Below are 27304 nucleotides of genomic sequence, written 5' to 3' on the forward strand. Positions count from 1 at the left end.
CACACCACTATAGTCTATGACATGCCACTCCACTCTGACACTCCTTCACTCTACCCCACTCCAGTGTACTTCACTATCCCCCACTCTACTATTTATCCTACTCTACGCCACTGTACTATACTCCACTCTACACTGCTTCACCGTCTGACACTTCTCTCTACTATATGCAACTCCAGTGTACTCTTCTCCATTCTATTATCAAATGGCTTTATTTGTCACAACAGTGCTTGGCAGAGAGGCGAGTTATAGTCAGTGTTGTCTGGTAAGCGAGCTGAAAAGAGTGTGTAACGAGGTCCACTGCTTATAATAATTTGAAGATGGTGGATAAATTGTAAATTGATCTAATAACACCACAACTTGAGAATTATTAAAATGTGTGTAGTTTAAAACTTGGTTTGTATAGTAAAATAAGCTTTCCTAACTACAACTAAGTTTTAACTTGTGTGTGTGTGTGTGTTTGATTATCTATCAACCTATCTATCTATCTATCTATAGCTCTTCTAATTTCTGCTGGGCACGAAGGGTCAAGCCAGTACCCCTTGAGGGGTTAGTGTCACCACTCATTTACATTGCTGCAAAACAAAACGTAAATTTTTGGAGTCAGGAACGGCCTTGGCATCATCATTAACTTTATAAAAGGAAAAGGTTGAACAACATACCTGCTTCTGAACAAAATCCATAATGTTCTTGAAGTCCAGATCGTCGTAGTAATTCTTAATACCTTGTCGGATGTTAGAGTTTAGGAAATCCAAAGTCTGTAACAGGAAAAAAATAAATTAGATCAACTGATTAGTCATTTTTGAATGGGTGTATTTGTTTTTTCTCTGGTTTATGTTTGTTACTTTTATACTCTCTTTACAGAGATAGTTCCATTAACGATAAACAGTGACCAGAAATCCTTATACTCGTACCTTGGGGGGAATGCACTGCTGGTGCTACCACCATGTATAGGTTTTCATCAAAGACACTGAACACTATTGTATCTTTGTAGATCTTTGCTACACAAAAATGATAATTTGAACATGCACAATGTTTGCACTATTTTCCTCATTCGTTGATGGACCATGAACTGGGCCAATTAGACAAATAAAGGTTGCAAAAGGAAATTTGCTTACTCAAAAAGGGGGTGTCTGTAGGAAAGCAATTCAAATGATAAACATACACAGAAGAAACAAGCCTAGAGAAACCTTTCAGATCCATAGGCAAGGATTTGCTTCTAGCACTACTTCCATTCCAGAGGTAAAACTGTAAAATACAATTGGAGACTTGCTCAATATGGTTGACAAAACTGCCCAGGTGCCTTATCTGTGGGCCATGTGGATTTTGTATGATGACAATGGTTAAAAACATAACTGACTACAATAGCTATAAACATGATCTGCCCACAATTCTAATACAAGTTAACACTAGTGATAAAAATAGCTTTACTGGTGATGGAAATCTACTTCTTTTAAATACATTCTGGTTGTCATAAGCACTTGCATGTGAACACCACTAGCTCACTATTCATTAAAAATACAGCACTCGGTACAATAGGATGAAATAGATGTAGGCATCTACACACGAGCAAGGTGCTTACGAAAAAAAAAGAAAAAAAAAAAAAAGAGGCCATTGCGAATTAGGTGCGATTCACCATTATATGCAAAACTTGCACCCAAAGCATTTTTCTCTACTCCGCTCTTAAAAGTCAGTCTGAGCGGGGAATATATATTGGCATTATATATGGGGCATCTTTCTATTATGACTATTATTGGCCACTGCCAGGCAAGCGGAAAACAAACTCATTCATCAGCCCAGGAGAAAGTGCCATATGTTTGCCCATGCAGTTCATACAGTCCATGGCCCTAATTAGCAGCATTGTCAGTGCTTAACATAAGTACTGTCAGCGATAAGGCCAAATACAAACCAAATGTGCAGAATACATGTTACTGAACTTTAAGAGCCTGATTCACAAAGGTAAACCTACACTTTTGTGTCAGTTTACGATTGTTTGCTATTCACAAAGGTATTTTACTCGTAGCGTCTTTACGACTGCGGAGTCTCCGCACCGTTTGTGAATCAGGCCCTAAATGTCAAGAGTCAAACCGCATTATCTTTTTTGCGATGACCACAGTAAGCAGGTTCATTGTAACCTGAGTGAGAATCTCCTGTTAAAGGTGACCAGAACTAAACTACTGTTAACTAGTGTTGCGAATGTAGGGCCTGATGCTGGAACAGGCAAGAGTTCTCGTACCTGGTGTCGGAAAATTAACGCCACGATGCCCCCGGTAAGCTCAAGAATCAAACATGCTCCGAGGGTGTACATAAACTGAAACGAGAAAAGTGAAAAGTGAAAATATGGTTAGTAATGGAGAGATAGGACTTCACTTTTGAGTCTCGGAGGGTGTTCTAATCTTGCTTAGGGCATCCCCAGGTATTCATACCCCGTTGGACACAGCCCATCAGCAGGTCTGAATGCCAGTGACACTCATCAAGGCTTTCTAAAAAAAAAAAAAAAAAAAAAGCCGCTCCCCGCTTTCTCTAAAATTCAGAATGCCCCGGTAATGATGATTTGATATATCTTCTGGTAGAAATAAAAATATGCAGGTATGGTTTAAAAATCCAGGAACGCTAAACAACATTTTTGAAGAACATGTTAATCTTCTCGATGTCTACTAGGTAGAACCGCTTGTCTGAATATAAAATGTTCCAGCCTTCCAAATGTTTACCCATTTCATCTCAGGCATATTTGTTGTGTAATATTGTGTGACATTACATTACTAGCATCGTCCATAAATGCCCCTTATCTGCAAAAGACAATGTGAGACTTTATTCTTAGAAACTGCATAGCACACACAGTTGTGTCCCTTACACCCACAGCTGTACGTGAGCTTCATTAGCAATAATGGCAGAACACATTCTGCTTAACTTATATACCTTAGGTGAAAGCTATTTCATTAAGGTTTTAATAATAACAAAATCAAGCGTGGTTGTCATTGTAAGGATTAGTGAAACAAATACAGTCAGTCAATAAACGTGTTGCACAGGAGACAAGTAATAGCACAGAGCATCAAAGGGAAGAAAATAAGTAAAATATAAGTAACGATTTGCACTGTAAATCAAAATAGAAGGTAGTCATACAAACCAGTTGCCAACAGAAACATTACAAATCACTTCCACTTAGAAATCTGGGGACCGTTTTGCACATTAATAGAGCCTTTTGTGTGGAGGAAATGCATATGTAAAGTGAAAAAGTACCATATATTATATGCAACTCTAGTAACATAACTTGAGTAAAAAAAAAAAAAAAACTTTGACTTGTTATCGAAAGATACAGTTTGTTGACACATTTATAATCATAAGAGAAAAATCGTTTAAACAGTTGTGATGATTTACGGAGGCTTACATTTTTGCAGCTATTTGTCAAGTTCAGTATAAAAGGATGATGAGCCCGCTCTCACCAACTGTGAGTCCAGATTGTAGCCACAGTCATCGAGTTGGATAGGATGTCCGCAAAAAACCTCGAGGATTTAGAGATTAGCAAAAATGTGAGGTTTTTTTCCTAAACCTACCAGAGAGGGTAACCTGCTGGTTGCAAAAAACACAACTGCCATCTTACAGGGAGCTTAAACCCTGACCACTACTCATCACTGGTTGACATAGTCACTAATTTGCTAGCTTCTTACTCGATGGCTTCAAATTTCCATCTCGAGTCTGTGCGTCCCCTGGAGCATAGACTTTGTTCCACACCACTGCTCAATTTTAGGAAAATACCTTTTTATTTTTGCTTAAGCAGTCTACCAGAGTGTATGCGTTTTCCAACTCTCTCATGTGCTTCTCTCCCCTTGCTACCTGCTCTCATGCTGCTCTTGCTCACCTACCACATTTCTCTCTGTTGCCCATTTGTTTCAGCCCTCCCAGTTACATGGGTCTCTCTTGCCTATGTGCTTCTCACCTTTCACACTTCATTTTGTATTCTCATGCCCGCAAGCTTGTCCCCCATACTCTGTTGCTTCTCCCACCCAGTGTGTTGCTTCTGTCACCCCACAAGAAAAAAGGCACCTGCATCATTTTGTAGGTGTGCACATGCATAGTGACGTGCATGCTACAAAATGAAGGTCCTATTATAGTGTCATTTTGTCCCCCTTTTGCTCCGCAGCATTGTTAAAAACCAATCAAAAAGCCAGTAGTTTCCCCAAAGAGTAAACACTTGGCTTGCCAATAGTCGGTTACAAAAGCCCCAGCAAAATGAAACACCACACGCATACACACACACACCTTGGTTTGAAAGTGCGATAGAGGCACTTTTTCTTGTTCTCTCTCCAGTTCTTCATGGCTATGAGCATCATCAGAAGCCAGAGCTCAAAACATCCAGGAAGAAAAGATGGCCGGAGACCAGAACTCAGCAGGCATGTGAACACATCAGCCTCCTTTAGCAGTCATTTTCCTGTCCCCCATCCAGGGACACTCATTTTCCTGCTCCTACCTCCATGTCATTTTCCAGTCCCTCTCCATCATGCCCCATGGGAGTCGTCCTTCTTCCTGCCCCCACCCATCCTACTGCAACAACAAGATGATGGATGCATGGACGGTTTAAGGCATGAGCAACGTAGCCAATTGCCCCAGGCCCCCATCTTCCAAGGGACCATTGGGAAAATTAACTCTGTCTCACCTCTCTCTACTTCTATATCCCAACCTGTCTCCTCCCCACCTACCGGTACAATCTGAATGAATCTCTCTTTGCCCATGTTGTGGGGTGCCAAGAAAAACATATTTAAATATCTTGTTGACCACATTTCTGAAAGTTTGTTTAGCATTTGGCAGACTACAATTAGAAGAAAGTATTTAAACACAAAGTTGTTCCACAGAGGGCCTCCAAAACAAGTCTTGCCCTTGGCCCTGAAAATCCTCACAATGGCATTGTACGGATTGAATGCTTGATGTAAGCAGATGTCTCTTTTTGCATGATCACCCCCAAAGTTTAGGACTGATGCTGGTGGTTTTTTGACTCAGAGTGCACTAAGGTCTGCTAACCAAACCTCAGTGCCAGTGTTCTAAATCTTTAGAGAGTGTATGTTGAATTGGATATCCCCAATTAAATATGTTAACTTATAAGTCCCTTTATGGTCCCAAGGGTGCACGGGGCCTGTGATTTAAAGTGAGCACCCAGGGCTGCTGCACTAGTTATACCATTCTGAGTGTGACAAATGACATGTCTCCCAGGCTGCCACTGCAGCCTGAAAGAGCAATTTTAAACTGCTAGTGCGACTTTGCCATTTACACTAATAACAAAGTCCCCGCTTCCCTTAGAAATATGTCTGCCCTAAGGAAGGCCTATCGAGACCTAAGGCAGGAAGTTGTATATTATTAAGAGGGGCATGTACTTTAAAATGTCCCGACAACAAAAGCTTCCAAATCGTCATTTTTACTGTGGAAAAGTTAGTAGCTCCCTTCCCTAGCACAGAGTTACAGGATGACATCTTAGCCCTACCAACTTCTGAATGGGACTACTAAAAGGGGCACTTAAAAGTATCAAATTAATTGTGGCACTAAACCTGACTTGATGCCCAAGTCGAATTTAACGTCACTTTTAAAGAAAAGCAAATTTCATATAGTTGCCACTCTGGTGGCCAGTTTATCGGGTGGCCATTTGCAGTTGCTGGCCACCAGACAGCCTTCTGCCCTCCTGGGGAGTAGTGTAAATGACTCTCAGGATCAACAGAGGCCTGTCACAAAGGGAGGTGTACCGCCCCCTTGCAGGAATCCCCCTACATGGTGTTGGCCCAGAAGGCGAGCTTCAAGGGGGAAGCTGCCTTTGGTATGCAAATTGCTGTCACACTTGAGAAGGGATGTCCCTTTGTTCAGGTAGATGGGCTGGTGACGGGAATAGAGAGGGGAAAACAGTTGCCAAACCATTTTTTCCATAGGCATGAAGCCCACAGGTTGCCAGACCTCGAGGGTGGGCTATCAAGCTCCTTACAGCCAAGGAACAGTTCAGACATCTTGGAAGTTGGCAGATTTGCACACTCTGGGATTCCTAGATACACAACATAGCCAGAAGTCATCATAAGGAAGGAGGGATCCTGGTAGCCCATTGGCTAGTGACCCCATCATCCCCCAAGGGCACTTTCTGGGCATAAACATGACACCTCTGGCACCCTGAACCTCAGATTACCTCTGGACTGGAGAAAGCAATGAGGAAGGACTGCTCTGCTGACACCTGACCCTTGAAAGAGAGGCTTCGCTACTGAGGAGAGGACTGAGCATGTGGTGCCTGGCTCTTGGAAATGTCACTCCAGAGCAATAGACTGCAAAGGTGAACTCCTTGAGTCAGCTGGCTGTCCATTTTTCCCAGTGCCAGGGCCATGAACACTGAAGTAGACCATCCTGGCTAGTCATAAGCCATCCACAAGGAATCGCTGCTGACAGTCGATGTGCAGCCAAGAAGACCCCCCTAGATACTCAAATGTTGTAGCCGTATCCAGCAGACCCATGACAGCCAGAGTGCAGATTGGTCACCTGTAGCCTGAAGAATAACTCCAGAAAGATTCCATTAACCACACTGCATTTAATGCATCTTTCAGCATCTCGTATCCTCAGCATCCGGACCACTCCATGGAAGTCTTTTGCCAATTTGGCATAAAGTGTGTAACTGGACTTGAGACTGCACTGCTTTGGTGACCAGGTAACTGTCCAAATATTACTTAATGGCCTTTCTGACCTTCTCTTGGTTGGAATTCATCATCCAGGGCCGGAGTAGCCAAACACAACTCTTCAAAAACTTCATAGGTTTCCAAACATTACAGTTATTAATGCTTGTTTGTACTTTGGACTAAAAAACTGAGATTTACATTTTGCAAATCTTTATCTCCAGAACTGTCTGGTGGATTTTGTTCATCTTGGTGTCTAATGCTTCATAAAAATACAAGCTATTTTTATAAATTGATGTCATTTTCCTTTTGTGTTGTTGTGTTCTTATTCTGTTTGGTGCTTCTAAGTGCTTCCTGCTTTAAGTCACAGCAAGAAATGCAGAAGAGAAAGAAAAGGAAGACAAAGATAGAAAAACAATAACACAATTGTGAACGCATCGGTTAAAAAAGAACCTAAAAGAGCTGGATAAACAGGGAGAGTTAGGTGGTGGATTCAAAACTAGGGAGCCTTGCTATTTAATCACCCTGACACACAACAGCACTGGCAACACAATCCTAAGACAAACGTTTTTTTTGTTGTTGTTGTTGTTGTTTTTTTAACACAAATTGAGCAGTAGCAGTCTTATAAAGTCTTTAAAGTTTAAAGGCATCTGTGCTGTTCGGTGTTTCTCGGGCAGGCTAAACATGTATGCTTTTTGTGCCTCAGAGGCCTCTTTCGAAATAGCTGAATGTCAGTTTAAGGCAGCAACTGGGCTAGAGTTACTGGGATGGAGGATGGGATGTTGTAAGAGACACTTAACTATGCAAAAACAACTCTTGAGTGGACACTTTCAAGATTCCAACAATTGACCATTAGTACACAATTTGTTAAACTCTAAATCAGTCCCTAGGTCTTGTGCCAGAAATACCCTTTTATCACTACACAGAATAAACAATCACAACATAGGAGTGAGAGAAGTAGAATTGTATAAATCAATCAGACATCATCCATACTGAAAGAGCTATAAACAAAAAATGTATAGGATTACCTCGTCCCTACTGAATGAGCTATACACAAAAATACATAGGATAGGCCTGTCTGAGGGGGAGATGGGAGGGGAAGGCAAACAAGAGACAATGAAGCGGTTTCCTGCAACTGTTGTTAATGAGAGCCCAAAATCGACTTTGTGGTATCTTTCTTTTAAATATGCTAGACCCTCAGGGACCAGGGCAGCAAGCCACATCGTTGGACCACTACTCACCCCAGCCACACATCTCACTACCCAAGTTGGGCTTCTTAGCTCGAGTTCTTGACTTGGAGATCAATTAATAAGGCTGGCCTCCAAACAGAGTCCTAATTTAAATTTGAATGCAGTATCCAAACTCTTGATGGTTTCACAAGAGCGAAGGGGCCAATAAACGGACATAAACTTACCTAGGAAGGAAGAATAATCTGTTTATTTAGGTGTTTATAGGGCAAAAAGAAACAGAACATGTGACAGGGAAGGTATCAATTATTACTCACATCCTTAGGTCGACATGTTTCAGTCAATGTGAAAGCTTCAAGATGGGTCTCAGCCTTTCTTCAGGACCAACTGCCTCTTACAATATCCACTACCTATCTAAGTAAGTGTTCCTATAGTGTGGTTTATAAAATGTGAATGTATATGGAATACAAGATAAATATACTAGCATTTAATTGAAATGAACTTCTTCATGTTGCGGCAGTTATCCTATTAATTAGGAATTCTTTTGGCCCTCTTTGGACACCCCTGCTCAAGATCAGGCTCTGAGTGTACATCATTTGAAGGATCATTTCGGAGGGCACAGTGATCCAAACTAAGAAATGTATTTGACAGCACCGTCAAAGATTTAGTTAGTAGCCCAAGGATGATTGAAAATGGTTTATGCGAAGCACCACTAAAGGAGATGAGGCCCATGGTCTCGAGCCAAGGAACAAATTGCATTTGGCAACAGCAGAAAGGTTATGGAATCACACAATAGAACACTGTAAGCAGCGTTTCAGTGCCAAGGCTGACGCGTTCAGTGTAAAGCGGGGACATCTTTGGAACACTCGCCCTTTGAGTCATCTCTGTCCTTTAAATACACAAAGCAGATGATCAGCTTCTCCTTTTCCGGCCATTTCATGCACTGCTAGCTTACACATTACCTGACATCCGTCTTCAAGCAGTGGAACCAAGCCAATATTCTTTTTAAGAAGTGAACACCCCTAACAGACTTATTCTCTTGTCATACATATCATTTACTAGATGTGATGAGGATTTTGAAAATACCCGTATGCACTAAATTATCCAGTCTTTGAATAATCCATTGTAGAAAGCTACTTCCTTCCAATCTCTCTTAAATTGGTGCCCAGGGCCAGACTAGAAACGAAAGTCAGCCCTAATAAAAAATGTTCAAACTACCCCACGCTGTAAGAGGCTGTGATCAGAATTGAGTTGAGAAAGCAAGGCTGGGTCATAGAAGCCCATCTACCTTGTAAAGAAGCTCCCTGTACAGCAGCACACCTTGGAAATGTCAAAGTGTCAAAATGGCCTGTCATACCCCTCCATAACCCCTACATATAGTCTACCAGCTGGACTTGCATTTGGAACATTTTTGCACAAAACAAATATTCCTGCGCTATTTTAGGAACTGGCGAGTCCTTTTTTTCTTGCAACTCACTGCATACCACAGGTGCAAAGAAGGAGGGGCCTTATACTCAAACTTTAAACAACATTCCTGTGAGTGAGGACTCAACCACTGGCACTCGTCCCCCTCCTGCCCCCAGTAACGCCACACAATTTGTGGAGAAGAGGATAGTGCAAGGTTTAGATCTCACCAGCTCATATTTATATATTTATAAAATGCTGATAAGTATTAGATCTAGATTGCACCACAGGTCACCTCGGGGCCACCAGGTTGACCATGTGCCTGGTTCAGATTTTACTCTCTTTCTTCCATACTTGATTAAATTGCTTTTACATTTTCGGGCAATCAAATACCATTTATGGAACATTTTGTCAGGAGCCACGGATTACCTTTGCATATTTTTTTTGCCATATTCCTTGTTTTGTTACTAGTTTTGTTTTAGGTTCTCTACTTCTGCTTTCTTGATGCTCAATTTGTGAGGCATATTGCCAAGACAAATGCAGGTTTTCCTAAAATATATCTATGCATACAGCAGCCCCATCTTAGCAATAAATGCTGAACCAATTTGGAGCACGTTCTAGGGTGACTGTCGTTATTTCAAGGTGCTTTGTATTTAGAGCATGCAGTCAAATGAGGCCTTTGTGTACATGTATGTTGCTGCTACCTTGGAAAACTCCTTGACATTATATTGCAGAATTAAACATATGTCAGCAGCACCTACATCATGTGCAAAGACCTCGAAATACAATCATTATTCTTACCAATCTGGACCCTGTATACAGAAGTCATTCTTTTTCACAGATAGCTGAACACTCACAAGTAACAGAGTGCCACAACCCTCAACTATATCAAACTTCTGTTTCTTCTTCCATACCAGTAACCAACATAGAGAGAACACGGGTTGTGGAGCTCATCTGCGACTCACTGAGACGAGCTGGAGTAACTTGTATTGCTCTCTGTTCAAAGCAAGGAATTGTCCCTCTAATAATCTCATTCCAAGAAGCTGACATAAGACCTGCCTTTGAATGGGCAGACAAAATTAAGAAAGTGACATTCTGTAGTAAAATGAATATTTTTAAGTTTCAGCATTCATTTATCTTCCAAATATCCACATACTCACGTAAAGCAGTGACAATTGTGAGGTTTGTAGGCAGTATGCCACTTCCTAATAATGCAAATTCTGAAGGCGTTCAATATCTACTCACCCTTGAAGCCAACAGAATATTGGGAACTCATATAACGCCTGCCCCAGGCCAATCTGTATCTAATATACTCTCAAAAGAGAGATGAGTTGAGTCCTTACCACTTGAAGAAGGCAGATGTTGTCTCTGAGGGATGCCAGGACCCCGATGAAGGAAACAATGAACATGATGAGTCCCAGCAAGATGAGGATGATGGCTGGAGCCAGGAATAAACCGTGAAGGGTCTTGTACTTCTGCCTCTCCACCTCAGCATACACTCCCACCGCAAGAACCAAAAACCCGATGAGCTGCAGTAGAAAGAAATAAGAATGTTTACAGCATTAAGAATGAATCTGAAAATGTAAACAAGGCTAGGAATGAGCGCAGAAGACACTACGCCTCGTTTTGGGGAATTTACGTACATTGCAGCAACAGAGTGCCCATCAACACCACAGCAGTACATAACACAAAGAACTGCAATTGCAGGACCAGCGCTGAATGTACGGGGCATTTCAAGCGTGGGCCAGGTAATGATACACAGACTGACGGAATTTGCTTACAAAAAAAAAAAAAAAAATCTCTCTCTCTTTTATGATAACAGTAGGTACTTTCTCACTGTGATGACATTTTAGCAAGCACAGTATAAACAAGCATTTGCAATGCAACGGGTCTCGCGTTTGCTCATGTTAGAGCTGATAGCGTTGTAAACTCCTAACCTGACTTTTCAGCTATCGCAAAAGTGCATTTATGTACGTAACCCGAAAAAGTGCAATTAACTGTGTAAAGCGATCGACTTCTGCCAAGCGAATTCGCGCTAGGAAAATAGAGAAAAAGAAGTCCACGGGCCGGACAGAAAACAGCGAGCCTCGCATGTTTTCTGTACTTGGTCGATGCGCTCGAGGAGGGCTAGCCACCGGAAAAGGCATGACGTATGCATGCCTTCGACTAATGAAAGCAAGCAGATTTTAATAGGCAAGCCCACGAACCAATGAAAAACATTGACGTGACGTCGACAGGGCTCCGAGCCCTTTTCTAATACCTAAAGCGTCTCGCTGCGATACGCATGCGCGAGCGCATGCGACGTCGGCTCGACCCTAAAAACGTAGTGAGCTTCTCTTAACTCAGTCTGCCTATTTTGTAAGATTTTCAACACAGTTGTTGGGTTATGCTAACAGCCATAAATATATTTTCTTGTTCAGACAAAAGCCAGAAGCCATCGTTTTCAGAGGCCATAAGTAGAACCCATGCATGGTGGATAGTTAACCTTGCCTCTATCCACCCGTTGACATGCATGTGAATGGAACAAGCTAGGGCTCGGACTGCTTGTAAGGTTTTAAAACTATACATTTGAGCGATAAAGCCATTGGCTACTGATAGACATCAAATTTTACTAATACATCATTGGCATAGAAGTTAGCATATGGTGACTTACAAACCTTTAGTTTAAAAGCCTAATAGAGAAATTAACGTGACAATGTAAATTGTGCATGTTTAAATTATGGTGGACAATGTGTTTGCCATTCATATTTTGACTTCACGTTTAAAATGAAGATATTGTGCACTTATATTTGAGTAAATTACTGACATGAAATCATGCAAACTTATTTTACTAGATGAATATTAAAAGTGAAGTATTAAATGAATATATCGTGCGGATATTGATTTAAATTGATTTTAATTATCGTGAGTGATGTGGGTGCAGAAAAATAAATGCATGTTTAAATTCTTATAACATTTCGTAAATAATATTTACAATTAAATAATTTGCTTTGCATCTGTATTTTTAATTCTAAGGTGCTCAATAGGTTTTATTGGTGTATTAATTGTATTAATGTGTATGTAGGCTTTTTTAGCTTGGCTAGACCTGAAAGATTCATTTTTCAGCAGTAGAGCATTTAACTTTTTTATTTCGTTCCCTATGACCTGAATTCTTTCCCTAGGCTGCTGACGTAATATTGAATGTCCTATTGTATTGAAGACGAAGAACATGTTTCAATGATAACTATGTAACAATATTTGTTCAAACTGTTGAACAAGACAGAAAATTAATTATTCCCATATCAGAAATGATTAGTCCATCCATGTGTACTGTGAGAAAGAATTCTTACAGAACAAACAACTAGAAAATGTAATGTTTTAGCTGAACTGAGCATCTAGATGGTCATAAGTTTATCTGAGAAAATCCTGAATAGTTGCAAACATGATGGTGTTGGCAGCTACTATTAGATGCCAGATCTTGTGCATAAGATGAGCCCACCTGAAGGACCAAAGGACCATGGATATTTCTAATTAGGAAGGAACTTTCAAACTTTTAGTCATTCTGCTAGAGTCTTGATGCGCGGATGATACTCAGCTGTTCTCTGCTTCTTCTGAACCCCTTTACCCTCTAGCTATCTTCTGAAGAATACAGTCATACTTTCTAATTGCCCTATTTGTTTATGCTGTTCAGTACTAATATGCCCAACTAATTCTGAAATGCTGACTTGTCCTATGTGCAGCCTGTGTTCTGTACCGTCCGGATGCTGCTGTCTATTGGTGTCAGAAGAAAGTGAACGCTGTACTCGATGACTTAGTCCTTCCTGTCTGCTGTCCTCTGAGGAGAGGTATAACTAAATGTGGTTTCTTGGCCTCATCTGTGGACGACCAGTTGCAATTATTTGGCAACAGCCATGGTCCTCAATTAGTTTCAGGAATATGTAATTTGCCTAGAGTGATGAGGACGCCGGAGTGCTCTATATTCTGAAGGGCTGCACTTGCTAGTTGGCATGGTCCAGGGCAGTGGCTTAACGAAACTTTAGGGTCCCCCCCTGCAAATTACATACATGGAAAGGCCCCCTACAAAATTATTCCGGATCTGTCAGGCCCAGGTTCTGTGCTGAGGGGGCCCACTGAAGCTCACACCCCCAAGGCCTTGGTTACACCTGTGGTCCAGGTAGTTCTAACCTCACTAAGTTTTTTTTAAGTTTCACAAAAGCAACAGAGAGCTAACATGTGTCTAGTAGTTGAGAACTTAACAGTACTTTATGTCTTCACTTCCTCCCTCAAGTTTATTATTTTGGTCATGCTCCATAAGCTGTTCCTCAACCACCTTTCCACTTCCCTCACCAAGCTAGATATAGAAAACTTTAGTTGGGATCTGATCTAGGTACACAGCAGAGCTTAAATAAGGAATAATATGTGAAAATAACAGTGTCCATGTATTTGTTTAGAAATGCGAACTCCTGTACAGTACTTCTACTGCGGTCACCTGCTGTAACAAAGCTGTGTGTAAAATGACATCTCAGGTGCAGTGGCAGAGCTCTGAGGGGGAGTGGGGTTTCGACTGAGATAGTAGCAGGGGCCACTCCTCCGTTTTAGCGGAGGAGTGTTGCTCCCCTGCTCAGTCATACAATCAATGGCAAATAAAATGATAATAAAACAATGTTATTGTCATTTTATTTGCCACTGTCTGTCTGACAGCTTGGAATGTAGAGTGGGAGGGACCAGGCAATAGGAAAGAGTGGTATTATGATTGCCATTTAGTTAAAAAAACAGAAACTTCTTATGACATACAACTCTGAATTTATTTGGAAAGGGGCACTCTGCTGTGAGTTAGGGATTGGCTGCCCACGTTCATCTTTCATCCTCCTATGGAATCATGCATACAAAGTGTGCTGCTATGGCCCCATGACAGTTCACTTCAGAGTACCAGCACTGGCCCAAACACTGATCTTTGAGCAGATATCTGTAATTACCTCTTGTCCCACATATGATTGGCACCATACTTTACAACCTTCAGAAAAGGATTCATGGACCTCAAAGCAGCACCCCACCCATCAACACCAACTCCCACATCTACAATCATATGACCACTATACATTTTGTAACCTATAACAAGTTATAATGAGGATGTAATCCCCTAATGTTGTTCCAAATCCCACTTCTGGATTGTAACAATATTCAGCTGATAAAAACATTTTACATTTACGGTTCAAGTACAATGAGCCTGTGAGCAAGCAGCACTCTGTGGCATAATGCAAAACAGAATCAGACTGGGACAAGAATAGGCCTGAATCCGCTAAAGGCCAGTCCAACCCTGATACAAAACGATGGGCCGCACTGTAAACTACAGTGAGGGGCCCCCAACACTCCCATTTTCTCACATATTTATAGGTCTTAGGGTGAATAGCAACAGCAGCTCCTCCGCTATGGTGGAGGAGTGCATCCCCCTGCCAGCAGCAGCTACAAACCTGAAAAATAGAACAATAATAAAACATTTTTTTAGTATTGTTTATTTTTTGGGGCGGGGGCCATAGGGATGACCGGCACCAGGAGGATTGGTAGGTGCACTGCCCTCAGTGACCCACATGCACACTGAGCTGTCCCCAACCCGAGCTGTGTTGCTTGGTTGGAGACAGCAGGCACAGGCTCCCAGTCTACCTGGAAGCTCACATCGAGAGCACTCAGGCCAATCCTGATTCTGCTGTCATGCAGCCCAGAGCCTGAGAGCAGCGTTAGGACTGACTGCAGGGCAGACTGGGAGTCTGTGTCTTCAGTAAGTGGAGCTAGAAGAGCGGCGAACCGGCGGCAATGTGGCAGGCACTTTTTTTGGGTTGTTTTCTTTTTGTATGTCTACTTTAGTTGTCTTTTTGTTTTATGACCTCCCCCGCCCCACCGCTTTGCCCGGCGCACCGGCAATGTGTGTGCCTCAGATGCTCAAGTTACATCCCTGGCTGAACCGAAATGGCCCTTTGCACCTAATCATTGCCACTTTAACGTCTCATTAATTACTCCACAGGTGTTAAAGCAATCCCCAGTCTCAACCTAACCAGTTTAGTAGCTCACAAAACTATAGCCCTACCACTATAATCAAGACCTAGAGCATTCTTTCATTATCAAGCAGAGATAGGAAATGGAGTCGGGAAGCAGCAGAAGCCAAAGTGGAGATGCAAGATCCCATTTGCTTAATGTCACAGGCATTTAAGGCCACTTGGCAGTGACGGCTTTAGGGTGGAGCGACCGGTGCAGCTGCACCTAGCGCTGACTTTGGAGGGGTTGGGGGGCGCAGTGTTTAAAAATAACTTAGGGGTTTAAAAGCACATGAAATTCTTTGTGCGGCCAGCAGTTTCAGGCAACAATAAAAATGTCATGGTACGTCTGGTGATTAATGTTACTGCTCATGAGAGATCAGAATTTTGTATAGTGGCAGCTTTCACTCATAAAGTAGTGCAGAGGGATAATGTGCCTACTGCAAGGAACAAGTGTAATGCAGATCACAAGCCTGCGTGTGAATGAACTATGAGTAATTCTTTAAAAAAACAAGGAACTGTATGTCAGAGAGGGGCTATGAAGAGATGTCCGACACCGTTGTAGAGTGGTGGTGAGGGACTCAGTGGAGAAGGAGGTCACTGTGAGACAGGGTGCCATAAAGAACGGTCACCCTGCATGCCACCAGTGCTAAAGCCAGCCCTGTCACTTGGCTTTCGTTCATCCTCATTCACACAAATGCTGTTCTTTGAATACATTGTAGATTTTCTTTGTTTGTTCCATTAATTCTTTTGTTTCTTCATTACTTCAGTCACCCATCCTTTTGTCTCACATTTCTTCTTTATTTCAATATTTCTGTTTTTCTTCTATCTCTTAATTTTTTTATTTTTGTGTTCCTTCCATTTCTTCTTCCCACCCTTCAGTCTCTTTCCTTCCTTTACAACTTTTTCCCTTCTTTCCTATGTCTATTTGTCCTCTCATTCCTTCATGCTTCTTTCTTTCCTTCTTTCATTATCTGCATTTTACTTTCTTTTGCCCAACGGTGGCTAACTTAATTTGCCCCATCTTGTTTTTTCTTTGCCATGTTCATATTTTTTTCTTTCTCTCTGTCACCATTTCTCATGACTTGCTTTGACCTAGGAGACTCAGATAAAATTTAAGAAGGGCCATAAAACAATTCAATCTGCTTCTGTAGCATCCCAGCTGAAGCTGATATAGCGGGTTAACTACACCCTTGCTTGGACAGGGCTGAGTGCATGTTTTGCACTCTTACAGTCAGGCAGCAGTGGTAGGCCAGAAGCCATGTTTGCACTGCCACTGTAGTAGATGGCACAATAGGTGCTGCAGTCCACTAGTGGCATTTAAAATCTACGCCCTGGGTACACCTTGTAAGAAGTTGTAGTTAAGTTAAATATACCAATTAGGAATATGTCAATTTGACCATGTTAAAAGGGGGAGCACAGGCACAGAGTCCTAAAGCCAGAAAAAATACAGAGTAAAAAGGTAAAAAAAAAAAAACGGATTCCCATACTTCAAAGAGAACAAAAAAGTCAAATTTCCATTTCTCCAAATGATAGGAGAGACACACACACACACACACACACACACACACACACACAGCTTCCCCGAACCAGTTTTCTATGTAAAGTTGTTTTAAGTATCAAATCAGGGCCTGGAACAGGGATCTTTTTGCTTGCAAGATGATTTTCTTTAGGTTATTGCATAAGTACACTGACTGTTCAGCATACACAGATTTCCTAGACTGAATTTTTTTTTATGTCCAGCAAGAGTGGAGCTATTCCTCAGGAGATTATATTTTCCAGATTTAGAAGAAGGTCCACCATCCGGTAAATATAGAATTCAGAATCAGGTTTTGCTGATCTTATAAAGCAGCGCAAAGACACGAGTGCTACTTGTACATCTTTGTCATACATAGTTGCCTCTCCAACATTAGCCGAAAGATTCACAGTACGAGATCTTTCGTGGGCAGAGGTAAGATTTTGCCCACTCCTGCTCTGGAATCTGGAGCCAGACTACTTCATCATGTTCCTTCCAAGAAAGGTCTGCCCCTGTGCCAAAGCAAATACTGTTACAGCAGCTGTACTGTAACCAGTCTCCCTGCCACATGAAGGTTTACGCGGAAAAGCCGGAGGTTACCTTGCTGTGTGGAACAAGTGATCTTGAACTCAAACAATGTTGTTCTTACACATCATCTCACAGATCTGAAACAGGAAACGTCAGACTCCCGCAAGCTCTCTTTACAACATCCAGGTTTCATGACAAACACTGCTGCTCTGGTTTAGCGAGTTTCGTCACCGTAGGCAAATCGACCCTTGGCAATCCTTTTTCAATAGAAACAAGGTCATATTTGCTATAGTTTGGACCAATCTGGCATTCCATACTGGTGGCACTCTCAAACGCCCCTTGGCAATGTTTTGCTTTATAATGGCTTGTATATATGGTCCAAACATGTTCTTTTCTGATACACTGCAGGCCACAAAGTACTATCCTGTCGCTTCCTCTCTGCATGGGACTTTAGTGATCAACGTACAGTGAATGGTAAGGAGGCACAAAGATAGGGCACTCATGTTCCCATGAAAGTGGCCTTGCCCTACACGACTGCATGTCTATTACATAGTTGCTCTCTGAAGAGGACTGTCAGGCAACATTGAATAAAACAATTTAGGGAAAAAGCAACGAATAATGGCAGACAAAAATCAAAAAAGAAAATAAAGTACTAAATCAAACACATGTAGAAAGAAAAAAAACACAACAAACATGACATAACACACAATCTCGATAACAAACACCTCAGGGTACCTTAACTTGATATACAGGGAGTGCAGAATTATTAGGCAAGTTGTATTTTTGAGGATTAATTTTATTATTGAACAACAACCATGTTCTCAATGAACCCAAAAAACTCATTAATATCAAAACGGAATATTTTTGGAAGTAGTTTTTAGTCTTAGCTATGTTAGGGGGATATCTGTGTGTGCAGGTGACTATCACTGTGCATAATTATTAGGCAACTTAACAAAAAAATATATATACCCAATTCAATTATTTATCATTACCAGTGAAACCAATATAACATCTCAACATTCACAAATATACATTTCTGACATTCAAAAACAAAAACAAATCAGTGACCAATATAGCCACCTTTCTTTGCAAGGACACTCAAAAGCCTGCCATCCATGGATTCTGTCAGTGTTTTGATCTGTTCACCATCAACATTGCGTGCAGCAGCAACCACAGCCTCCCAGACACTGTTCAGAGAGGTGTACTGTTTTCCCTCCTTGTAAATCTCACATTTGATGATGGACCACAGGTTCTCAATGGGGTTCAGATCAGGTGAACAAGAAGGCCATGTCATTAGATTTCCTTCTTTTATACCCTTTCTTGCCAGCCACGCTGTGGAGTACTTGGACGCGTGTGATGGAGCATTGTCCTGCATGAAAATCATGTTTTTCTTGAAGGATGCAGACTTCTTCCTGTACCACTGCTTGAAGAAGGTGTCTTCCAGGAACTGGCAGTAGGACTGGGAGTTGAGCTTGACTCCATCCTCAACCCGAAAAGGCCCCACAAGCTCATCTTTGATGATACCAGCCCAAACCAGTACTCCACCTCCACCTTGCTGGCGTCTGAGTCGGACTGGAGCTCTCTGCCCTTTACCAATCCAGCCACGGGCCCATCCATCTGGCCCATCAAGACTCACTCTCATTTCATCAGTCCATAAAACCTTTTAAAAATCAGTCTTGAGATATTTCTTGGCCCAGTCTTGACGTTTCAGCTTGTGTGTCTTGTTCAGTGGTGGTCGTCTTTCAGCCTTTCTTACCTTGGCCATGTCTCTGAGTATTGCACACCTTGTGCTTTTGGGCACTCCAGTGATGTTGCAGCTCTGAAATATGGCCAAACTAGTGGCAAGTGGCATCGTGGCAGCTGCACGCTTGACTTTTCTCAGTTCATGGGCAGTTATTTTGCGCCTTGGTTTTTCCACACGCTTCTTGCGACCCGGTTGACTATTTTGAATGAAACGCTTGATTGTTCGATGATCACGCTTCAGAAGCTTTGCAATTTTAAGAGTGCTGCATCCCTCTGCAAGATATCTCACTATTTTTGACTTTTCTGAGCCTGTCAAGTCCTTCTTTTGACCCATTTTGCCAAAGGAAAGGAAGTTGCCTAATAATTATGCACACCTGATATAGGGTGTTGATGTCATTAGACCACACCCCTTCTCATTACAGAGATGCACATCACCTAATATGCTTAATTGGTAGTAGGCTTTCGAGCCTATACAGCTTGGAGTAAGACAACATGCATAAAGAGGATGATGTGGTCAAAATACTCATTTGCCTGATAATTCTGCACTCCCTGTATTTGTTACTGCTCCAAGATACAGTGTTGTAGATATACAAGGACTGGCATGGAAAAAAACAAGAAAAGGACTGAGGAATGCACAGGACTGCCTGCAGAGACCTTTCATCACAAGTACCATTTTTTCTTTGGTCACTTCTACAAGAACCAGAGTAGCTGTTATCAAAGACTATGGGGTAGAAGCTTTCTTTTTAAACTGCTACATGTAAATCACGGTTACCGCGCATAATGGACCTCAGGGTAGCAGGCAGGGGTAAAGCAGTTTTAGTTTGCCATAAAAATGAAGGGTGAGAACGAGTCAGAATCCTAACAGATCTCCTCACTGTCAAATCATAACTGAAGTCAATCAATCCTACTTTTTTGCATTACATTTTAAACCTTGCACGGGTTCACCAATTAAAAGTACCAGGTTACAAAATATTACAAACCACATTAAAACCATATATTTTTAATTTCATCATAAATAGTTTCTCCAAATAAAGTATGTTCTACTTCAGTTCAGAGAATAAAACATGAACATTTAAATAATACATTGAAGGTGCTTCTCGACTCCTTAGGATTCATTTAACTTCCACATAGAGGTGAATTATAGTAGGAAAACTGGACTTTTTAAGACCTGCTGTCTGAGTGGTTCCTGAGGAGTGGGGAAGATAAATGTATTTGTGCTTGTTGCACGCAATATATACGGTAATAAAAGAGAAAAGCTGCTACTAAATTCATTCCGTGTCTTCCCTATCAAAAAGATGAAAATATTGACACATCCCTTCTCTTCTACCCACAAAGAGTGATTGTTCCATCCACGCTGCATGAAATGAGCTAACCACATCCACAGTCTGCAAAATGAAGCCTGCTACTGTCCAGTCCTTATTCAAATATGTTTACAGTACCAGCCCTCTGGCAGCCACAAAACCGACCCACACCCAGCTCAAAACTGTCCCATATCTGTCAGACTAGACCATCTCACATTACCAGACTGTCTTATAGGTCACTCTGACCAGTACACCATAGTCAGCAATACGCTCAGTGCAACTGGCTAACATCTTGTGTGACCCTCATGCCTCGGCACTACCAACTCTGACAGAGATTTGAAGTTTATAACCCAGTTGCCTTAAAGTCAATTAAGTAATAGCAACACCTGGCAATTACACTGCTGAGATCAACAAAATCTTCAGCATCAAGAGCTTTATAAAACCACATATTATTGTACTATATAATTCAGAAGACAACATCCCAGCTCCCCAGCCCACCAGGGACTTGTCCACAGCCCTTGGGAGTAGGAAAATATTTTTTGCAAACAGGCAATCCTGAAGAATGGAAAAGAAATCCACCCAAAGCATGAGTCCCAATGGTTGAGTCCAACTGCATTTGTGAGGCTCACAGATTTCGTAACGAGGCTAGAATATCACCGAAAGCCGTATTTTTATGCCTAACAGTATCTGGTAGCCATTTGGATATTAGATAACTACTTTTTTTTGTATATGTCGATAAAAACAATTACAAGTATATCTCAAGGTAGGCATAAATACCTAGATAACTCAGGCCCTCAAACATTATCACTCTATGAATAACCTAGGAAACAATAGTTTGCTAATCTGTCTCCAGTCTTAGTCCAACTGGGAAAAGCTGTTCTCAGGACACTTACATGGTCAAGTTGAGGGGCAGGAGCTTTAATATATGCGAGAAGGGGAGCTCGAGTATGTGAGTTACTGATTGGCCTTACATTGAAGAGATGTTACTGTGTGGGTGTTTTAAGGTGCCGTCAGTTCAAATACACAGAGAGTGAGCAAAGCATAAGGAAGTGCTGTTTCTGGTACTTTGTAAGTAGTAACCTGTCAGCTAGTGCAGCTGTCTGGTTGCAAAAGACTTATTTGGGACATGTCAATAGCGGACCTTGAAAGCAAATCCACTCATTTCTTTCCAATGGCTTTTAGGTTTGTCATTCTTATTTTATTGCTTTCCATTCAATTATGCTATTTGTTTTAGCCGGTCAATCTAGTCCATATTCCTTCCATGAAGCATGACTGGCTTACTGGGTCTTTAATTAGTTCATTTTATCCTTCCACAAGCTTTTGTTTTTTGGGATTGTTTTTCTTTTTCTAAAAGCACTTCATGAGAGTATATGCGTTTCTTACATTCTGTATTTCCCCATTTCTCCCAGCCAGTTACTTTTCATAGCATTATGGAAATGTAACTTTTCACAACTTTGTCCTTCTGGCGACTCTAATGTACACTATTATATAACTTTGCCCTTTCCTGTGTGCCTTAACTCCATGTTGCGCGCTGTCTTGCTCTTTCGCTTACAAACCGCACCAGGACGCTGTCTCCATTTGCTTCCCTCCACACTCTCCATTTTCCTTTCGCCTGCCCTGCTGTAATTTCCCTGCTCTCAATAATTCTGCCCTCAATGTTGCTTCCCCCTGCCTTCTCCCCCCTATACCTCCCCTTGTTACTTAGTTTTTAGGTTGGGCTTAATAGCGTGTTGCTCTTCGACCACCCTCAGAGGATCCCTCATCTACCGTCCTCCCGGGCCACGCGCCCCTTTCAGCGACGCCATCGCCGACTTCATCTCCCCGCACGCCCTCGCTTCGCCAGACTACATCCTCCTAGGTGACCTCAACTTCCATCTGGAACAAAACAACGACCCCAACACCACCACCCTGCTCGACAACCTCGCCAACCTCGGCCTCAAACAACTGGTGAACACTGCCACCCACATCGCCGGACACACGCTTGACCCCATCTTCTCCGCCAGCAAACACGTCTTCTTCAGCCACGCCTCCGCCCTACACTGGACCGACCACAGCTGCGTCCACTTCACATTCCGACGCGAGACCCGCCACCTCCGCACCCAACCCATCCCTCGTCGACAGTGGAACAAGATCCCCGAAGAGCAACTCTTCTCCGCACTCGCCGCCAACCAACCCACCCTCACCACCGACCCAGCCCTCAACCTCACAAACTGGATCTCCAACTGCGCAGACATCCTTGCTCCCCTCAAACGCACGCATCGACAGACCAACACCAAAAAACCTCTCTGGTTCTCTGACACCCTCAAAGAATCAAAGAAAACTTGTCGCGCCCTTGAGAAAGCCTGGCGCAAGGACCGCACCGCTGACAACATGACCGCCCTCAAGAACGCTACCCGCGAACACCACCACCTGATCCGCACCACCAAAAGGAACTTTTTCACCGACAGACTGGACAAAAACAGACACAACAGCAGAGAACTCTTCAGCATCGTCAAGGAGTTCTCCAACCCCAGTGCCAACGCCGTCACACCCTCACAGGATCTGTGCGAATCCCTCGCCACTTTCTTCCATCGCAAGATTAGCGACCTCCACGACAGCTTCGGACACCAGACCCAACCAAACACCACCGAACAGGCATCCACGGCCATCACCCTCAACAACTGGTCCCACATCAACACGGAAGAAACCAAATCCATCATGAACTCTATCCACTCCGGCGCCCCTTCGGACCCCTGCCCGCACTTCATCTTTAACAAAGCCGACGACATCATCGCCCCGCACCTTCAGACCGTCATCAACTCTTCTTTTTCTTCTGCTACCTTCCCCGAATGCTGGAAACACGCCGAAGTCAACGCCCTACTAAAGAAACCTACGGCTGACCCGAGCGACCTGAAAAACTTCCACCCCATCTCTCTTCTGCCTTTCCCAGCGAAAGTAATAGAGAAGACCGTCAACAAACAGCTGACCACCTTCCTGGAAGACAACAACCTGCTCGACCCCTCACAAACCAGATTCCGAACCAACCACAGCACTGAAACCGCCCTCATCTCAGTCACTGACGACATCAGAACCCTGATGGACAACGGTGAAACAGTCGCCCTCATTCTGCTCGACCTCTCGGCTGCCTTTCACACCGTCTGTCACCGAACCCTAATCACCCGCCTCCGCTCCACCGGAATCCAAGGCCAGGCCCTGGACTGGATCGCCTCCTTCCTCTCAAACCGTTCCCAAAGAGTTTACCTCCCTCCGTTTCGCTCAGAACCCACCGAGATCATCTGCGGCGTACCCAAAGGCTCATCACTCAGCCCGACACTCTTCAATGTCTACATGAGCCCCCTCGCCAACATCGTACGCAAGCACATCATCATCACCTCCTACGCCGACGACACGCAACTTATACTCTCCCTCACCAAGGACCCCGCCAGCGCCAAGACCAACCTACAAGAGGGTATGAAGGACGTCGCAGATTGGATGAGGCTCAGCCGCCTAAAGCTGAACTCTGAAAAAACGGAAGTCCTCATCCTCGGCAACACCCCGTCCGCCTGGGACGACTCCTGGTGGCCCACAGCCCTCGGCACCGCACCGACCCCCACAGACCACGCCCGCAACCTCGGCTTCAACTTGGACCCTCTTCTCACCATGACCAAGCAAGTCAACGCCGTGTCCTCCGCCTGCTTCCTCACCCTCTGCATGCTCCGCAAGATCTTCCGCTGGATCCCCGCCGACACCAGAAAAACCGTGACCCACGCCCTCGTAACGAGCCGTCTGGACTACGGCAACACCCTCTACGCCGGGACCACAGCCAAACTCCAAAATCGCCTGCAAAGCATTGAAAACGCCTTGGCCCGCCTCATCCTCGACATACCCCGCAGCAGCCACATCTCCGCACACCTGAGACACCTGCACTGGCTCCCAGTCAGCAAAAGGATCACCTTCCGACTTCTCACCCACGCACACAAAGCCCTCCACGACAAGGGACCGGAATACCTCAACAAACGCCTCAGCTTCTACGTCCCCACCCGCCTCCTCCGCTCCTCTGGCCTCGCACTCGCTGCCGTCCCTCGCATCCGCCGCTCCACGGCGGGTGGGAGATCTTTCTCCTTCCTGGCGGCCAAGACCTGGAACTCCCTCCCCACCAGCCTCAGGACCACCCAGGACCACTCCGCTTTCCGGAGACTCCTAAAGACCTGGCTGTTCGAGCAGCGATAACCCCCCCCTTTTTTCCTCTAGCGCCTTGAGACCCGCACGGGTGAGTAGCGCGCTTTATAAATGTTAATGATTTGATTTGATTCGACATGTTGTAATCTACTCTGTTGGCTTTAACTACGCCCATCACTTTAATTCGTTCCTGGGCCTGCTTTTCAAAATTCCCTTGATTTCATAGGTAAATGCTTTATGACTGTCCGGCCATCAGGCTGCTTTGTTACACCTTGCAAACGGACCCTGTTACATGGATTAATGCATGATCAGCCAGATACCTTAGTGTGGCGTACAATTTTTTTCTTTAGCCTCACTGCTTCGCGCTGCGTGGACGTATGTTGTTTCTTCCTTTTCCTTGTTGTGGGCATGTCACCGCCTCTTTGTGGTGTCTGTGCACACAGGCTGCAAGCGGGAGGAGGGTTCTTTTAAATTTATTTAGTAAAAATGTTTCGAAGGTTCATATAGCGCAAAGTGGATCTGAGGAACGCTGATGTTTCATATATCGTGACGTCGATCGGAGGAGACATGACACGTGAAGTTTCATATAGCACAACCTTGATCAGAGGAGCGCTTTACATAAGGACCACTTTACAAGTTTAGCAGTTGAAAAAGATGCACACTGGAGTATTTAAAAAAGAAATAAACACAGACATCCTCAAAGTGTCTCTCCCGGCACAGCAGGAGAACCGATAGTACAATATTCACTGCACTCTGGAAACTCGTCCCATAATGCTTTGCAGGGCATTCTTTTTACAAAACATTGTTGCCCATAACTCACTGTGTGGTTGTCCAGGGACAATGAGATCACCATGAAAATGTTCAACACAACACACTCTGTCTAGGTTGTTTCTGGGTCCCCACCATAGGTTGGGGGGGGTGAGTGCAAAATAGTAACCTCTCCCAACATTCAATATCTTATTAAGCTCTCTCATGGCTGGAACATTTGTTTTATAGTTGGGAGTAGTTTGTGTGTTAAGGGCCTTCTTTGTAATAGTATTGCAGTTGGCCTGCAAGGCCTGAAAATGTGTAAGGCTCTATGCCCTCTAGGGTCTACATATAGAGTTACACTGCATTATTTTCTGCTACTCGGTCTTCATGTCGCTATGCCCTCTAGGGGCTGACTGTATGATTACTTGACCATGTTTCTTACAAATGTTATTTTTATTATGGTGCCCTCTAAGGGCTGTTCTGAGCATTATGGTCAAGATACTACAATATTCGCTACACTTGGAATCTCACCTCATAATGCTTTACAATGCATTCCTTTTACAAAATATTTTTGCCCATAACTCACCACACGATGTGCTCTTTCTGTCTAGGTCATCTCTGGGTTCCACACTAGGTCTGGGGGGGAAGGGAGGAACCCCAAAATAATAACAAAAAAAATAACAAATAATGGCAATATTTTCATTTTTTGCTGCAGATAGAGGAAGAAGGTAAATGGAAGTGCTTTAGTTATATGCAGGGCCACTGGAATTATGGGGCAGAGAGGACCAAATTAGGTGGCAGGGTTGACCAATCTCAGTGGCAAGAAAAGTCCAATTAGGCATTTAAAACACCAATAACTTTAACTCAAGCAAATGCGAGACCTATTGCGTTGCAAAAATGCTTGTTTTGTTTACTGCCGATCAAAGTCAGATTGGTAAACAAAAAGAAGAAAAAAGTGGCATTTTGTAGGTGCTCACCTGGTAGGGAAAGAGACTACAAAATAACAGATGGCGGTATAGGCTTTTTTTTGTCACTTCATTAGGCATGCTGTGCAGAATGATTAAACCCACTGGCAAAGCTAGCAGATCCCAAATATGAGGCCTTTCAACTTTTTCAATGCTTGTTTTAAAAGCATTTTATGCATCATGAACATTCTTCCTTGTAGTACTTTTGAAACGGGGTGCATGGCTTTAGAACCTGTCCCCAGAGGTGCAGTGTTAGATTATTTTAAATCAGCAGCCCTGTACTCCGATTAGTGCTTAATTTTAGCCGGTGGAGCCCAGCAGCACTTATTTTAGGGGACCAGCACTTATTTTTCTCGACCAGACATTGACCTAGAACAAGAGGGGGGAAAAACACAAAGGCAAGGAGTAAGAAAAAGCGAGAAAAACTGTCACAAATGGAGCAAGCAGGAACCTGCATGTATGAGATAAAGGGGCAGGGATTGTTTAGCAGTGGATTAAAGAGTCATGAGGTGGTTTAAAAATGATGAATTCGGCATGTCGACACTCACCCTGGGCCTCTTAGCAGAGCTTTGGGCACTGGCACTCATTTTACAATCCCGAGCACGTCCCGAGTGCAGTTTCAAATCAAAACGCACTGCCAAAGCCAATTATCCTACAAGTTTCTAGTGTGATCTTTACAAGTGTCACTGACAACGCAGAGCAGATACAGTGCAATAAGAAACAATGCAAGCTTACTAAAAGATACAGAGCAGGTTTAGCACAGCCATACTCTCTTCTGGAGTACACAGATTCACACCAGGCGCAGCCCAAGTACCCGCAGTTGAAGGCTACCCCACATAATACACCATTCAAAATATGTATCACTGCTGGTATAGAATGAGAGCCCACTGTATTTAGGCCCCAACGCGTGTTTATGCATTACCTGTATACAGCAGCTGTGGAACCCGCTGATGCCAGGACACCCAGCACCAAATGCTCTCAGGGTTTAATGACCTCTAACCTGCCCAGATATACATCGAATAGACCATTTCACTGTGCGCGACAACTATTGCTCTATGTGCTAGTCGAGGAGGTCACTTTTTTCCCTCTGTCTCAACACACGCTCTTTGGAACTT

At 43.3% G+C, this 27304-nt stretch overlaps 1 protein-coding gene across 1 annotated transcript in view; it reads right to left on the reverse strand.

Moving 5' to 3' along the window:
* The window catches only part of TSPAN15 (tetraspanin 15), a 161700-nt gene that overhangs the window by 60977 nt on the left and 73419 nt on the right, over nucleotides 1-27304 (reverse strand). The window contains exons 2-4 of the mRNA XM_069207502.1: nucleotides 10564-10749; nucleotides 2234-2308; nucleotides 660-755 (exon numbers count right to left, since the gene is read on the reverse strand). Coding sequence (XP_069063603.1) covers nucleotides 660-755; nucleotides 2234-2308; nucleotides 10564-10749 — 357 coding nt within the window. The remainder of the gene's footprint in view (nucleotides 1-659; nucleotides 756-2233; nucleotides 2309-10563; nucleotides 10750-27304) is intronic.

Source organism: Pleurodeles waltl, chromosome 9, assembly GCF_031143425.1.
Source record: "Pleurodeles waltl isolate 20211129_DDA chromosome 9, aPleWal1.hap1.20221129, whole genome shotgun sequence".
NCBI lineage: Eukaryota > Metazoa > Chordata > Amphibia > Caudata > Salamandridae > Pleurodeles > Pleurodeles waltl.